Source organism: Rhynchophorus ferrugineus, unplaced genomic scaffold (assembly GCF_030347505.1).
Source record: "Rhynchophorus ferrugineus isolate W39M unplaced genomic scaffold, kcgeb_rfMv2 rfM7, whole genome shotgun sequence".
NCBI classification, from domain to species: Eukaryota; Metazoa; Arthropoda; class Insecta; order Coleoptera; family Curculionidae; genus Rhynchophorus; species Rhynchophorus ferrugineus.
The window spans coordinates 25,958,384-25,975,904 of NW_027472586.1; the positions used below are offsets into that span (position 1 = coordinate 25,958,384).

The following is a 17,521-nucleotide window of genomic DNA, read 5'->3' on the forward strand; positions in this document are numbered from 1 at the left end:
TTCCTTTTCAAGGTAGTCTATGAAAATTATCACATGCGCATCCTAAAATACAGACGCCATAAACTTGAAAACCGACTGTTGCATTTTCCCACGCTTTGGACCGGGTTTATCGTGTCCACTCGGATGACTTTCCAGTGGTCTTCGGTGTGAAATGATGGAGCCATGTTTCATCTATTGTCACATATCGACGCAAAAACTCGGGTTTATTATGCTTGATCATCTTCGAACACTACTTCGAAGCATCAACTCGTAGTTGTTTTTGGTCAAAAGTGAGCTAGCGGGGCACCCACTTTGCACAGAGCTTACTCATACCCAAATATTCGTTAATGATATGATGTACACATTGAGTTCATATTTTTAGAGTGTCTGCTATTTCATTTAATTTCAATTTACGGTTATTCAAAATCATTTTGTGGGTTTTTTAAATGTTTCCGTCGGTAACAACCTCTTTTGGGCGTCCATTGCCTTGACCGTCTTCCGTGCTTATTTCACCACCTCTAAACTTAGCATACAAATCCCTGATGGTCGATTTTCCTGTGGCGGTGTCCAGGAACTCGGTATCGAGCCAAGTTTTTGCTTCAAATATAATTTTACAACATGCAAGATTCCTTTTAATAAATTTTTTCCACAATAACAAAAGTTGCTTCACTCAAAATGCTATAATTTACAAACTAATGGTCCGACAGCTGTCAAATTTATACACGCATATTTTGAGTATTCGGGCTAACTAAAAAACATATGGATTTAATTCTAGTAGCGCTATCTATAGTCAGGCCGGGGACTATTTAATTGACCTATTAGAACATGAAAATACATTTAGATATCTGAGAATGTTAAAGATGTCGGAGAGATAAATGAGTAAAATTGTTATTTATGTTTGTAAAATTCTTATAGTCATTTCCCAATATACCTCTATTATAAGATATTATATATCTGTTTTTATAAATTCATTGCGGTATTTTGTTTCACCGACATATTATTGGTAAGTAGTTGATCATGTTTTGTGACCGCTACCTGGCCTCTAGCTTATTTGTAATACGGAAAAACATTTAAAATTGACTTTTGACTAGATGAGAAAGTAAGTGGTAAATGCAGTATAATTTGGGAGTCAGCGTGACATACTTGCCACCTTAAGTAGTTCGAGCCTATGTGTTCTAATCCTCTTGCACTCTTTCAATCGTTCAACTAAGTTTGTCAACATCACAATTCGCGATAATTCATGAGGCCGAGTCGAGAAGTCTAGATAGAAAGACCCATATAAACGATCGCCTTGGTTCAATTAAACTGTAATTAGTGCAAATATTATTAGGAGTATGAAGTAAAGTGTTTCATTAGTTCGCAAGGAAGTCTACCTGAAATCGCCAGCTGGAAGCAACCAGGGCGTAGGGTGAATTACAAACAATAAACAAATAAAAGGGCTCCAACGAATCACTCAACAAATTCACTATGAGAGGTATCGAACAAGTGACAGACGATGAGAGAACTAGTATTAGTACATTTTTTTATTAACAGAAGATAAATAGAAAGTGAAGTAAACTAGTACAAGAAAAGTAAATTAATATAAGAATGTGAAATATTTTCATCTGTACTACGCAATGAATAGTAATTATATTAACAAGAAAGATATATTGGACAAATCGAAAATGAAGGTGTACAAAACTATATATATATATATATAAAATATACAATGCTGATGCAGTTTTTAATATTTTGCAATTATAAAAAAATGGAGGTTAACTGGAATATAGAGAATCTGATATTGAGTCAAAATAGAGACTTGGAAATAAGCGGTAACAACACAATAAACACCAAATACGAAGCGCTTGATCCATCGGAGGTCAATTTTGAATGATGATGTTTTATACCCAGGACATGAATACCCAGGAAATATAAAAACAAAATATAGGAAGCGTAAAGAAAATTTCTTGAAAGAGCGAAAAGTGTAACAAGAATTGATATGAAAAGACCTCAAAATTAAACCATTAGAGGAGTTTATAGATATGCGACAACTTAGTTGGTATGGCCATTTTCAGTACATGGAAGAGACAATATTTATTAAGAGAATCTGGAATCAAGGTCAGAAAGGAGAGAGAACAAAGCAAGAAAAAATGGAAAAATTTATACCCAGAAAATGAGGCAACAGTTACCTAGTCCACAGTAGAGTTAAGCATCAATCGTTTGATCAACGATAGTATCTGATAGTAAAATATTCGCATTCAATCCCATCACACAGACAAAATCACTTCATTTTGCCTTCACTATTGGTTTTCTAACTGTTTGTGGCGACTCACTATCCTGTAGTGTCCATAATTTCGTTGCGCTTTAGTTAAGCATTGGATATATTAATTCAATTCATGCTCGAACAACTTCTTATACCTAGATCCACGTAAATATTTCCAAACAGTGTCGTTGTCTAGCTCTATACCAATACCGGTAATGCCGATATATTTATCTAGCTGGACTCTTTCAGGTTTTGTATCAGCTTTACTACTGACCGGATAACCAGAGATTGATTCTTTACAGGGCAAAATTACAACTCCGTATAGACACTGCTTAATTTTTTCCATTTTTTGAATTTGTAATTGTAAAATCTGAATTCCATGTTGTAAAAATAGCATGTCTTTTGAGACCATGCGAAATTCGGATCGGTATTTTGAGACATCATCCTCAATACTATGTATTGATATGTACCTGAAAGAGTCGTTTTTATAAATGTTTAGTTCAAAACAACTTATTAATTAGCAACAAATTAAAAACATTTAAAAACTTGGAAGGTGATAAGGACATGTGATTATGAAGTCACATGATCCGAAACCCTGAACAATCAACAAACAGTCAACAGATAAACATTGGATTATTTTAAATGAAAATGAACTAATCAATTGTTAAATATATGATTCATGTCGATACAGGAGTTAACAACTCCTATTATGTAGAATAGAATAACAAGTTGCACTCTACCTTCGATGTGGTTTATTTCGACGCTGTTTAAAAATGATATAAAAGACCAACGAATTATATAAAGTTTCTCTCTTGTTTCATTTCTCTATTTCCTGCGTGGTAGCGCTTGCACGGTTTTCCTTTTTAATATGGCATTAATACAGCTTTCCCTTCTTAATATTGTTTGTATTCGAAACTCAAAGTTGTTGAAGTTATTCGCTTCAATAATTGGTACTCTAACATATCTCCCCATATTATTTTCTTTATCCTGTAATTTTTTTCTTTTATTTGGTTGAATATAATTACATATACAAAACCAATGAGTTCAGTTATGATTAGCTTGCGATAATTCTTTTTCACACTTTAGTTTATCCTTTCTAGATTGACAGAACTGGGACCATAACCTATTACGAATCACTTCAGGACGGAACAGAAGTAATAACACCAATTATGGCCTTGGAACAAAAGAGAAACTTTATCTACATCAGGAAATCAGAGGGTTTAATTACTGAAATAAGACAACAACAATTATAACACGTCAATTGAAAAGTCCCCGGCCTGATACATAGATGGCGCTACAAGAATTAAATCCATATGTGTTTTGTAAGACCTAACCCTCCAAAGATGCGTGTATAAATTTAACAGCTGTTTACATCATTAGTTTGTGAATTATAGCAATTTGAGTGAAGCAACTTTTGTCTTTGCGAAAAAAATGGATAAAAAGGAATTTCGAATTTCGAAAAAATTCAGATGACGAAAAAACTTGGCTTGATGCTAAATTTCGGACACTGCCGCAGGAAAATCGACCATCAGGGATTGGTATGCTAAGTTTAGACGTGGTGAAATAAGCACGGAAGACCGTCAAGGCAATGGACGCCCAAAAGAGGTCGTTACCGAAGAAAACATTTAAAAAATCCACAAAATGATCTTAAATGACCGCAAATTGAAATTGAATGATATAACAGACGCTCTAAAGATATCAACTGAAAGTGTACATCATATCATTCATGGATATTGGGTTATGGGAAAGCTCTGTGCAAAATGGATGCCGCGCGAGCTCACTTTGGACCAAATACAACGACGAGTTGATGATTCGGAGCAGTTTTTGAAGATGATCAAGCGCAATAAACCCGAGTTTTTGAGTGGATATGTGACAATAAATGAATCATGGCTCCATTCTTTCACTCCGAATTTCAATCGACGGTCATCCGAATGGACTGCACACAATGGACACGCTAATTTTGGGATGCGCATGGAATAATTTTCATTGACTACCTTGAAGAAGGAAGGACCTCCAACAGCGACTACTACATAGCGTCAAAACAAAGTTCTGTTTCATCAAGACAATGCGTCGTGTCACAAGTCATTGAAAACGATGGAAAAAATCCATCAATTATCGACTTGCTTCCTCATCCACCGTGTTCTCCAAATCTGGCCCCCACTACTATTTCCTGTTCACATATCTAAAAAAATGCTAGCTGGGAAAATAACTATCTATATGTATTTAAAAGTTGGAGGGTCGCTATAATCAGTGTATCACCCTTGAAGGAAATTATGTTGAATAATGTGTTTTACTATGGTAGGGCGGGGACTTTTCAAATGACCTCTTAGTAATAGTAGTGCTTATAAATCTGTTAAAAATTAAGTCACCCTGTCATATACATATATATATATATATATATATATATATATATATATATATATATATATATATATATATATATATATATATATATATATATATATGTATATATATAAAATATAATGTCACATCTGTAAAACTTCCCAAAAGGTATTGCTAATGTGGTAAAATTGCTACGGGGTAACATATGGGCTCGACAGATTTTTAACGCTCGAAAACGTTTGAACATTTTTTCCCTTATAAATCTTCATTGTGACGACATCCCCGGAGGACGAGACGGCCGTGGATGTCTACATAAAAATAAGTCCTTCCCTGAAACAAGAATTTATTTCACACCATCGCAGCCGGAATGGACACGATTTAATACGGCTTCGGATTCGTTGGACCGTTGAACCTTATGTTTGGCATAAAATCCACTAAGTGCTTAATATAGGCGGTAAATTATAAAATCTTTTTTGATTGTACAAGACTTGACGAAGTGCTTAACAGAAATTTGCATTTATATTAGGAGCTTAAGTTAGGAAAATTTATGCTTCGTCCAAATTATGGGCTTTTAGGTCTACTGCTTAACAGCTATAAAGGTTGAAGTGTTTGTTCGGATGTCTAATTATCATTTGTTTTAAAAGTATCGTCTGGAAATTTGCATTCAGGGAAAAATTCATATTAAAGTGCTGGACAGTTACAAAATTATTCATATCAGGATGTTATATACCTATTATTTAAGAATTCAGGTAACTATTTATTAATAATCGAGGACACTTGAAGACGAGTGGTAATTAATTGTCAAAGTTTCTAATTAGACTTTCGGAAGTGCCGAAACTTTAATTTCAAGTTATTTTCTGAGATTGTCTATTATGACCAACAATTTCATTATTTTATATAGTAGTTCTAGGGATAACTCTACTCACTATTGACGCTGTTTTATTTTAGATGCCTTTAATTTTTACTCAAACAGTATTAAATATCTATTTATCAATAATCGAGGATACTTCAAGACGAATTATATTTGATTGCCAAAATTTATAATGGGATTTGAGGAAGTCTGCATATTCAAGTGCTGATATTATGTTCAAAAAATATAAGTTGATGCTGTTTTCCGGGATTGTGTATTATGACCAAAATTGTCTTTATTTTATATAGTCGTTCTAGGCTTAGTTCTATTCACAATTGATTCCGTTTTATTCTTGATGCTTTTATACTGTTTTAAAAAAATATATAATAATTTTTATATAAGGCTAATATGTTTAATAAATCCACTGTTCAATGAAAATTTTCTTACTACACTTATAAAAACATTAATATTTTAAATTAATCCTGAAACTAAATTTTTGGTTGATTCAGTGTTGTTATCTCGAATGGCTAAGATTGCAGTGTCATCTGTAAAACTAGCAACAACATCATCGTTCTTTTGTCACTGTATGTTGCCATGTTGCTAGGAATATGGGAAAAAGTTGTTAAAAATTACCGAAAATATTTTAAATAGCTATTTTATCTGACAAAGTTCATGTTGTTCTCCGAGATTGTCCATTATGGCCTAAAATGTCATTATTTTATATTGTGGTTCTATACTTAGTTCTATTCATAATTGATTCTGTTTTATACGTGATGTTTTATATTGTTTTAAAGAAATATGTAATTGTTTTTAATATAAGGCTTATATGTTTAATAAGCCTACGGTCTAAGAAACATTTTCTTTCTACACTTATAAAAACATTAATATTTTAAACAAATTCTAAAACTAAATTTTCGGTTGATTCAGTGTTGTTATCTCGAATGGCTATGATTGCAGTGTCATCTGTAAAACTAGCAACAACATCATCGTTCTTTTGTCACTGTATGCTCCCATGTTGCTAGGAATATGGGAAAAAGTTGTTAAAAAATACCGAAAATATTTTAATTAGCTATTTTATCTGACAAAGTTGATGTTGTTCTCCGAGATTGTCTATTATGACCAAAAATATCATTATTTTATATAGTGGTCCTAGACTTAGTTCTATTCATAACTGATTCTATATTTATTCGTGATGCTTTACATTGTTTTAAAGAAATATATAATTGTTTTTAATATAAGGCTTATATGTATAATAAGCCTACTGTTTAATGAAAATTTTCTTACTACACTTATAAAAACATTAATATTATAAACTAATCATGTAATTAAATTTTCGGTTGATTCAGTGTTGTAATCTCGAATGGTTATGACAGCTGTGTCATCTGCAAAACAAACAACAACATCATCGTTTTTTTATTACTGTATGCTGCCATGCTGTTAGAAATATGGGAAAAAGTTGTAGAAAATTACCGAAAATATTTTGATTAACCAGTTTTTATGATAAAAGCTTTTTTTTAATGAAAAAGCAGAGTAATACAATAATTCAAATATTATCGAAATTTTAGGACACCCTAAATGTAACAGGTAAATTAAAAAGTCCCCGGCCTGAGACATATATGGCGCTATTACAACTAAATCCATAAGTTTTTAGTTGGCCCTAACCCTCAAAAGATGTGTGTATAAGTTTGACAGTTGTCGGATCATTAGTTTGTGAATTATAACATTTTAAGTAAAGCAACTTTTGTTATTGTGAAAAAAATTGATAAAAAGGAATTTCACGTGTTGCTAAAATATTTCTTTTTGAAGGGAAAAAATACAATTGAAGCAAAAACTTGGCTTGATGCCGAGTTTCCGGACACTGTCCTAGGAAAATCAACCGTCAAGGAACCAAAAGAGGTTGTTACCGATGAAAAAGATTTAGAAATCCACAAAATAATTTTGAATGACCGCAAATTGAAATTGTATGAAGTAGCAGACACTCTAAAGATAACAACTGAACGTGTGCATCATATCATTCACGAATATTTGGGTATGAGAAGGCTCTGTGCAAAGTGGGTGCCTCACGAGCTCACTTTTGACCAAAAACAATCAGGAGTTGATGATTCTGAGCAGTATTTGAATGTAATCAAGCGTAACAAATCCGAATTTTTTCATACCTTGAAAAAGAAGGACCATAAACAGCGACTATTATATGGCGTTATTGGACCGTTTGAAGGACCAAATCGCTGAAATAAGGGCGTATTTGAAGAAAAAGAAAGTGCTGCTTCACCAAGACAATGCACCGTGTCACAAGTCAGTGGAAACGACGGCAAAAATCCATGAATTGGGCTTCGAATTGCTTCCTAATCCCCTCCGTTCTCCAGAACTGACCCCCTCGCCACTATTTCCTGTTCTCGGATCTCAAAAGAATGCTGGATGGGAAGAAATTTTCGTCCCAATGAAGAGGTGATCGCCGAAACTGAGACTATTTTGAAGCAAAGGACAAATTGTACTACAAAAATGGTATCGAAAATTTTGAGGGTCGCTATAATCACTTATCAAGTGTATCACCCTTGAAGGGAATTATGTTGAGTAAAAAACACAAATTTTGCCAAAAAAATGTATTTTACTATGGTTGGCCGGGGACTTTTCAGTTAATGTGTTTTTCATTAATAATGTTCCTATTTAGGATCTATGATTATTGTTAATATTTTAGTTTTTTTCTTTATGTTAGTGATAATGTAGATTTTCTAAAAACATTTTCTCTTGTTTCAGGTAATAGTGTATCCTACTAAAGAAAATTTACAAATATTCGGAGCTGCATCGATACTCTCCGCCATATGGTTGATCGCCATGATTTTAGCTTCGCCATTGTTCTTTATTAGACATCTAACTCATCACGAGCTTACTATGACCGGAAGCGTCATATTCAGACTCGACTTTTGCATAGAAAATTGGCCGGTAGAGCACGGCCGGGCTTATTACTCCATTTTCTCGCTAATTTTCCAGTACACTTTGCCAATTTTCATTGTTTCGGTAAGAGCATGTAGACAATGAAATATTTAATCGTTAAAATGGGAATTATTTTTACAGTGTTCGTATTTGAGCATTTCGCATAAATTGAAACGAAGATTTCAAGGTGTTTTGGTAAGTACGGAAGAAAATCTCCAAAGAAATCGGCGACAACTGAGAGGTCGTCGATTGCAACGTACGAACATCCTCCTAGGATCCATTGCTATTATCTTTTGCATCAGCTGGTTACCACTGAACTTGTTCAATTTAATAGCAGATCTATCCACCGATTCCAATAAATTTACAAGCCAGCCAATGATGGTAAGTATAAAAGTTCTCATTTTTATTTTTCATATTTTTTTATTAATATATATTTGAGAAATACATTTACTATAACATATCGACACTTTTGTAATTATTTTTACTTTGAAGCATCAACATTTCAAGTTATAATTATTTGCTTGTTCGATCAGGGATCGAATTTTCATTGATTACTCCATTCTAAGGAAACTATCACAGTTGTCCGTATACCAACAAGACGGTCAAAACACGACAAGTAGGTCAAACGATATGAATAAGCTTCAATGGAATGTCCTTGTCGATTATATTAGGTGCTTGCATGTATTACAATAATTGTTTTACTCTAAAATACATTTATTAAGAAAAATTGATACAATATATTGTTATATTTAAGTCAATATAGGACTAGGGGACTGACAGAATTAACAGCAACGGCGGGGATGCGATGATACCAGGACAACTGTTTTTATTATCTCTTCTTTTAACTAATGTACACAACATGAACAGGGTTGTATCTAACAATATATTAATAAAAATATTTCCCATTATTTTCTAAAACTCTTTGCAATCATTTCGTCAAATTCGAGCATACCTCGATGAAAATCCATATCAAGATATTGAAACATGGATCCATTGAAAATAATAATAAACTAAACTAATAAACAAAAAATAAACTTTTTCCAGTAATATCTACAAGATTTCAATAAATATTAACATTTCATTTTTTCATCATATTCAACCTGTATTTGACAAACTTCAGAGCTTCATTAAAATATAATTATTGTTAAATGTTTGTTTATTTGACAATATTGGTACAATCTATATTAAACAAAATATTTTCAATAATTTTCTACACTTTTTTTTTCATCTTTCTGGCAACATGGTGATCGCTTTCGAAATAAGGTTTTGGTGTGGCAATGCTCCAGTCATCGATTCATTTTCGCACATTCTTCAGCATTTCGAAATTGTACGGCAGCTAAGCCGCATCGATCTCAACAAGTGGTAGGTAAAAGGTACGACGTCTGATTAGTAAGCTGGGTACGACTGAACTTCCTGTTCGAGCTCCAACACTGTAACCTTCAGAACTTTTGCACTATGTGGCCGACAGTTGTTATCTAGGAAAATTACTTTGCGTCCATTTTTCGCTATATTTTGCATCAATACGTCATACAATTTGTTTAGTTGACGTAGGCAAATATCTGCTTTTGTTTTTAGTATCACTCGCTTATATCAGCTGATAATATAGTACAACTTGCTGATACCGCCACATGGACAACAATACTCTATAATGGCCAGGAATATTCCTTTTCGGTTGGAGATGTCGATGGTCCTTCTATATAAATCAATGTCAATACGGCGGAGAAAGACTTCTTTTTACTGAACAATGAAACTTCGGCTTAATATTTGCATCTTTTTCGTCACATGTAGATATCTGAAAACAGTAAGTTCATGAATTCTTAAGCTGGCAGACAGAGCTTAAACTAGGTTTTTGGTAAATAAATCTTGCAATGCTATGTCAATGGAAATTTTTTTCGAAATTTTTTTGGTCATCCAGACCGTTCTTTGTCACTGACATCAAAATCGCCAATTTTAAATCGTTGAAACCAAAATCGACAATAAATTTCTGAAATTATTTAATGGCATCTAGCAGCAGATGTCTTCAAATCAAATAACGAAAGTTATAAATGAGGAAATTGCAATTTCTGATTAGCGATTACACTGAATAACTCGATCTTACCAAAGGGAAACTGTTTTTCTGTCAGATAAATATCGGAACCATTGAACTTAACAGTTAAGTTACGTTGTTTAATAGTTTGTACATTTATATTTCGCATTTTCACCACTATATATCGCCTATTAAAATACATGCAAAAACTTTCTAGTTATATTTATACAATTTTCCAATTTTCAAGTTTCAAAGTTTCAAAATTAAAAAAAAAACAATTAAAATCTTTTGTAAACGCTAGTTTATATAATTTTTGTTTCCATCTATGATTTAAATTTTATTATTTTGCCAGGGTTACAGAAATTTTCTTCTACAACTTGAAAAACTAAAGAAGACAAACGGTAAAAATTATGAGAATTAACTTGAATAGTTTTAAATATTTTAATGAGTTTTCTAACATAAGTGTAAAGATTCCTGGCAAAAAATGTCTCTGTAAACAATTTATTCAGTTTCTTCTCTTACTTAATACTAAAAAGAGACTTTACCTCGAAAAGATTCTTGGACGATGCTAGCTTATTATGTATTATTTAAGCTTTTTAAGAGTATCATGCGTTAAGGAAACAACATTTTGTTCGATACTCAAGATATTATTTGAATTATTAAATTGAATATCCTTAGAGTGAAACGAGTTTTTATTTATATTTAGTAACATCATGCGGATGCAGTTTAATCACTTTTATTTTAACAATATTAAGATAATAAATCCTGTGAATATTATTTACGTTGGAATATTACAGGCGTGTTTCTTATTGTAAAATACTAGTATATCCTTAAAGGGAGTTTGAAGCTTTGGTTCCAGATCGGTGCAGAGTTAATTGACTAAAACTAACTCACGTTTCGTAATAGTTGCAGATGACATCTTCAGAGTAACGGCTTATACTCAGTGAATACTAAGTCAGAGGTTGAGTGATCAATCTATTAGGAATCTGTTGTTTTTCTATTATCTGGTAGCCAATTAAAAAACGGAGATAGTGTTATTCCAGATAGGATTTCTTTTTGACTTGTGACTTACACAGTCGCTTATATCTGAATTATTACGTATGATTATGTATAAATTCATATCTGAACTTAGATTTTTATTGCCAAAACTTTGCCACCCCACTTTTCCGCGGTTTATGATAGTTATATATAATGGCTAAAACCTGAATATTGTGGACAACATCTATCCAGAGAATGGCAAAGGCTAACTGAGCCGATGATCTTAACAGGTCAATTGAAAAGTGCCCGGCTACCATATTCCAACAGGAAATAGTAACTGTGGGCTAGATCTGGAGTATACGGTGGATGATGAATATGGAGGATCGGTGGATACGGTGGAAGCAATTCGAAGCCCAATGGATTTTTGCCATCGTTTTCAATGACTTGTGACACGGTCCACTGTCTTGGTGAAGCAACACTTACTTTTCCTTCAAATGCGGCCGTTTTCGGAGATTTCGTTCAACAAAAGATCCAATAAGGCTATATAATAGTCACTGTTGATGGTACCTCTTTTTCAAGGTAGTCAATGAAAATGATTCCATGCTCATCCCAAAATACAGACGCCATAAACATGCCAGCCGACTAATATGATGTATACATTCAGTTGATATCTTTAGAGTGTCCGCTATTTCATTCAGTTTCAATCAGTTATGGTCATTCAAAATCATTTTGTGGATTTTTAAATATTTTCATCGGTAACAACCTCTTTTGAGCGTCCGCCGCGTTCATCGTCTTCGGTGCTCATTTCATCACGTCTAAACTCACCTCCTTGGTTAATTTTCCTGGAGCAATATCCGGAAACTTGGTATCAATCCAAGTTTTTGCTTCAACTGTATTTTTTCCTTTCAAAAAAGCAATATTTTATCAACACCCAAAATTACTTTTTATCCATTTTTTCACAACTCGTGTATTGTATAATCCTCCAATGTACATATTCCCACACTCAAAGGGGACCTTGTACACTCTTGTTACCTTAGATTTTACAAAAATTATAAAACTGTTGCCAGAGATACAAAAAGAGCTAATAATTTATGATTACACTTTTGAAATTTTACCATTAATTTTAAAAGTATTTTTATCACTTAAAAAATACAGCTAGTACCTACTAATTAAATATCGTAACATGATTAATGAGATAAATCGCGTAGTATTATTACAATTTTACTTAATTTTATTTCTGATTTTGATATTGATAGGTGTTCCTAATTGATATATCGATGATCATCGGATATCAATCAACGTCAGTTTTATTTCCTCCTTTCGATTTAATATCAGCGGTTTATTAGCACTTCCTGGAACGCTCTGTTATAGCCAGATGTGCGAGTCGTTCACAAACGCTGGGTCATTTGGGTTGGTAGTAATTCGGTCTACAAAAGAATTGGAACTTGATATCAGAGAAAAGAATAATAAGAATATACGTACGAAAAATATAATGAAATTACAAGTGTTATAGTATTACTGTATATTAATAACTTGATTTAAATTATTCATCAGATATATTCATGAAATTTTAGAAGAATGGCATCTAACTAACTCGAAGAACTACGTATAAAATTATTCATTAGTACTAATGATCGTCCTATGGTCGAAATTTGACTACAATTTATAAATTTAGTCATGTTCATTCTCATAATAAACTAAAGAGAATAATATGAACTTAAAAATGTTATGTTAATATTAGTAAAAGATGTTTTGACAATATTTTGAATACAAGATCAGAAATATCTTTGATTACAGTAACAAATGTTTGAATATTAAAATATTTGCAAACTATCTCAAGAGTCCTATCAGTAAATTTATTTATTGCAAACTATCATTTTAAGTAAAATTCTGGACTCTCACAATTACAGAAAGCTCATGTTTAATATGTCCTCTACGGCTTTCATTAATTTACTACTTTCTACTTTGCCTTGTGTCCCAGATGTGGACTAAAAGCTCCCCAAAAAAATTAAAATTAACACATTTCATCTCTTGACAGTCAAATTAATATATTTATTACCTGCAATATTTGGTTACGGCTTGGCTGCGAAATTTTAAAAAGTCAAAAGGTAATACCAGAAATATTTACAGAAAAACCTTAATAAAGTTTATATTTACTTTTAATACAAATGACATGCTATGCCCCAGAACCTTATCAACTACTACCAGTTCTAAAGCAAGGACAATTTTTCTTAGCTGTCCTGTGTTTACGAGATATCAAATCAATTTAAAATAGTTTTTTTTAAATCTATATTAATGCGAGTGAAGAGTAAAGTTCACCAGGCATTAAAAGATGGAAAAAATATGCCAGGGGAAATGGAGCGTTTCATTCATCTTAGACTGCTATTGGACGCTTCGGAGAAATATACTCGATTATTCAACAAAAACTAAAGTTGAGGTTCATGAAGCAATTTATAAAATCACTTCCCAAAGATGGAGATCTTATATATGGTTTCTAAATTCCCAGACCTTTCAAAGGCAATGGTGAAAGAATATTTTGTCAGACCAGATATTGAACGGCTTATCATTAAACCAGTTTATTACGACCAGGATGGATTCTCACAGAGAAGAGTGGATTGTTTTTAAAGAGGCCATAGAGAAACTTGGCCCATCATAAATATCCTAAATTTAAACAAATAACCAAAAGAATGCTAAAAGCCTTTAGTTGGTTAATGAGTCTGAAAGTACATTTTCTTCATTCCCACCTAGACTACATTCCGTAAAATTTAGGTGGTGTAGGTGTAGAGTAAGGTTCACTAGGAGACTAAAAACATGGAGAAAAGATGCCAAGGAAAATGGAGCGTTTCATTCATTTTAGACTGCTATTAGGCGCTTCGGAGAGATATACTAGATTGTTTAAAAAAAGTATAGTTGAGCTTGATGAAGCAATTTATGAAATCACTTCCCAAAGATGGAGTTTGCTACAAATATATGGTTTCAAAATTCCCAGACCTTTCAAAGGCAATGGTGAAAGAAGATTTTGTCAGACCAGATATTGAACGGCTTATCATTAAACCAATTCATCACAACCAGGATGGATTCTCGAAGAGAAAGGTGAATTGTTTTTAAAGAGGCCATAGAGAAATTTGGCCCATCATAAATTTCCTAAATTTAAACAAATATCAAGAGAATGCTAAAAGTGTTTAGTCGGTTAATTAGTCTGAAAGTACATTTTCTTCATTCCCACCTAAACTACATTCCGTAAAACTTAGGTGGTGTGAGTGTAGAGTACGGTTCGCTGGGAGACTAAAAAGATGGAGAAATGATGCCAAGGAAAATGGAGCGTTTGATTCATTTTAGAGTGCTACTAAACGCTTCCGAAAGATATAGTGGATTGTTTAAAAAAAACTATAGTTGAGCTTGATGAAGCGATTTATAAAATCACTTCCCAAAGATGGAGATTGCTACAAATATATGGTTTCAATATTCCCAGACCTTTCAAAGGCAATGATGAAAGAAGATTTTGTCAGACCAGATATTGAACGGCTTATCAACAAACCACAATTCATAATTACCGAGACGGATTCTCGAAGAGAAGGGTGAATTGTTTTTAAAGAGGCCATAGAGATATTTGGCCCATCATAAATATCCTAAATTTAAACAAATATCAAGAGAATGCTAAAAGTATTTAGTCAGTTAATTAGTCTGAAAGTACATTTTCTTCATTCCCACCTAGACTACATTCCGTAAAACTTAGGTGGTGTGAGTGTAGAGTACGGTTCGCTGGGAGACTAAAAAGATGGAGAAATGATGCCAAGGAAAATGGAGCGTTTGATTCATTTTAGAGTGCTACTAAACGCTTCCGAAAGATATAGTGGATTGTTTAAAAAAAACTATAGTTGAGCTTGATGAAGCGATTTATAAAATCACTTCCCAAAGATGGAGATTGCTACAAATATATGGTTTCAATATTCCCAGACCTTTCAAAGGCAATGATGAAAGAAGATTTTGTCAGACCAGATATTGAACGGCTTATCAACAAACCACAATTCATAATTACCGAGACGGATTCTCGAAGAGAAGGGTGAATTGTTTTTAAAGAGGCCATAGAGATATTTGGCCCATCATAAATATCCTAAATTTAAACAAATATCAAGAGAATGCTAAAAGTATTTAGTCGGTTAATTAGTCTGAAAGTACATTTTCTTCATTCCCACCTAGACTACATTCCGTAAAACTTAGGTGGTTTGAGTGTAGAGTACGGTTCGCTGGGAGACTAAAAAGATGGAGAAAAGATGCCAAGGAAAATGGAGCGTTTGATTCATTTTAGACTGGTACTAGACGCTTCCGAAAGATATACTGGATTGTTTAAAAAAAACTATAGTTGAGCTTGATGAAGCAATTTATATAATCACTTCCCAAAGATGGAGATTGCTACAAATATATGGTTTCAAAATTCCCAGACCTTTCAAAGGCAATGATGAAAGAAGATTTTGTCAGACCAGATATTGAACGGCTTATCAACAAACCACAATTCATCATTACCGAGACGGATTCTCGAAGAGAAGGGTGAATTGATTTTAAAGAGGCCATAGAGATATTTGGCCCATCATAAATATCCTAAATTTAAACAAATATCAAGAGAATGCTAAAAGTATTTAGTCGGTTAGTTAGTCTGAAAGTACATTTTCTTCATTCCCACCTAGACTACATTCCGTAAAACTTAGGTGGTGTGAGTGTAGAGTACGGTTCGCTGGGAGACTAAAAAGATGGAGAAAAGATGCCAAGGAAAATGGAACGTTTGATTCATTTTAGACTGGTACTAGACGCTTCCGAAAGATATACTGGATTGTTTAAAAAAAACTATAGTTGAGCTTGATGAAGCAATTTATATAATCACTTCCCAAAGATGGAGATTGCTACAAATATATGGTTTCAAAATTCCCAGACCTTTCAAAGGCAATGATGAAAGAAGATTTTGTCAGACCAGATATTGAACGGCTTATCAACAAACCACAATTCATCATTACCGGGACGGATTCTCGAAGAGAAGGGTGAATTGTTTTTAAAGAGGCCATAGAGATATTTGGCCCATCATAAATATCCTAAATTTAAACAAATATCAAGAGAATGCTAAAAGTATTTAGTCGGTTAATTAGTCTGAAAGTACATTTTCTTCATTCCCACCTAGACTACATTCCGTAAAACTTAGGTGGTGTGAGTGTAGAGTACGGTTCGCTGGGAGACTAAAAAGATGGAGAAAAGATGCCAAGGAAAATGGAGCGTTTGATTCATTTTAGACTGCTACTGGACGCTTCCGAAAGATATACTGGATTGTTTAAAAAAAACTATAGTTGAGCTTGATGAAGCAATTTATAAAATCACTTCCCAAAGATGGAGATTGCTACAAATATATGGTTTCAAAATTCCCAGACCTTTCAAAGGCAATGGTGAAAGAAGATTTTGTCAGACCAGATATTGAACGGCTTATCAACAAACCACAATTCATCATTACCGAGACGGATTCTCGAAGAGAAGGGTGAATTGATTTTAAAGAGGCCATAGAGATATTTGGCCCATCATAAATATCCTAAATTTAAACAAATATCAAGAGAATGCTAAAAGTATTTAGTCGGTTAATTAGTCTGAAAGTACATTTTCTTCATTCCCACCTAGACTACATTCCGTAAAACTTAGGTGGTGTGAGTGTAGAGTACGGTTCGCTGGGAGACTAAAAAGATGGAGAAATGATGCCAAGGAAAATGGAGCGTTTGATTCATTTTAGACTGCTACTAGACGCTTCCGAAAGATATACTGGATTGTTTAAAAAAAGAACTATAGTTGAGCTTGATGAAGCAATTTATGAAATCACTTCCCAAAGATGGAGATTGCTACAAATACATGGTTTCAAAATTCCCAGACCTTTCAAAGGCAATGGTGAAAGAAGATTTTGTCAGACCCGATATTGAACGGCTTATCATTAAACCAGTTTATCACGACCAGGATGGATTCTCACAGAGAAGAGTGGATTGTTTTTAAAAAGGCCATAGAGAAACTTGGCCCATCATCAATATCCTAAATGTAAACAAATAACCAAAAGAATGTTAAAAGCCTTTAGTTGGTTAATGAGCCTTAAAGTTCATTTTCTTCATTCACACCTAGACTATTTTCCGTAAAATTTAGGTGATGTGAG

At 33.2% G+C, this 17,521-nt stretch overlaps 1 protein-coding gene across 2 annotated transcripts in view; it reads left to right on the plus strand.

Annotated features, from left to right (window-relative positions):
- Positions 1 to 17,521, plus strand: part of NPFR (Neuropeptide F receptor) — a 245,932-nt gene that overhangs the window by 215,850 nt on the left and 12,561 nt on the right. For both annotated transcript variants that reach the window (XM_076409734.1, XM_076409733.1), the window contains 2 exons: positions 8,169 to 8,429; positions 8,487 to 8,726. In XM_076409734.1, the coding sequence (XP_076265849.1) occupies positions 8,169 to 8,429; positions 8,487 to 8,726 (501 nt within the window). The remainder of the gene's footprint in view (positions 1 to 8,168; positions 8,430 to 8,486; positions 8,727 to 17,521) is intronic.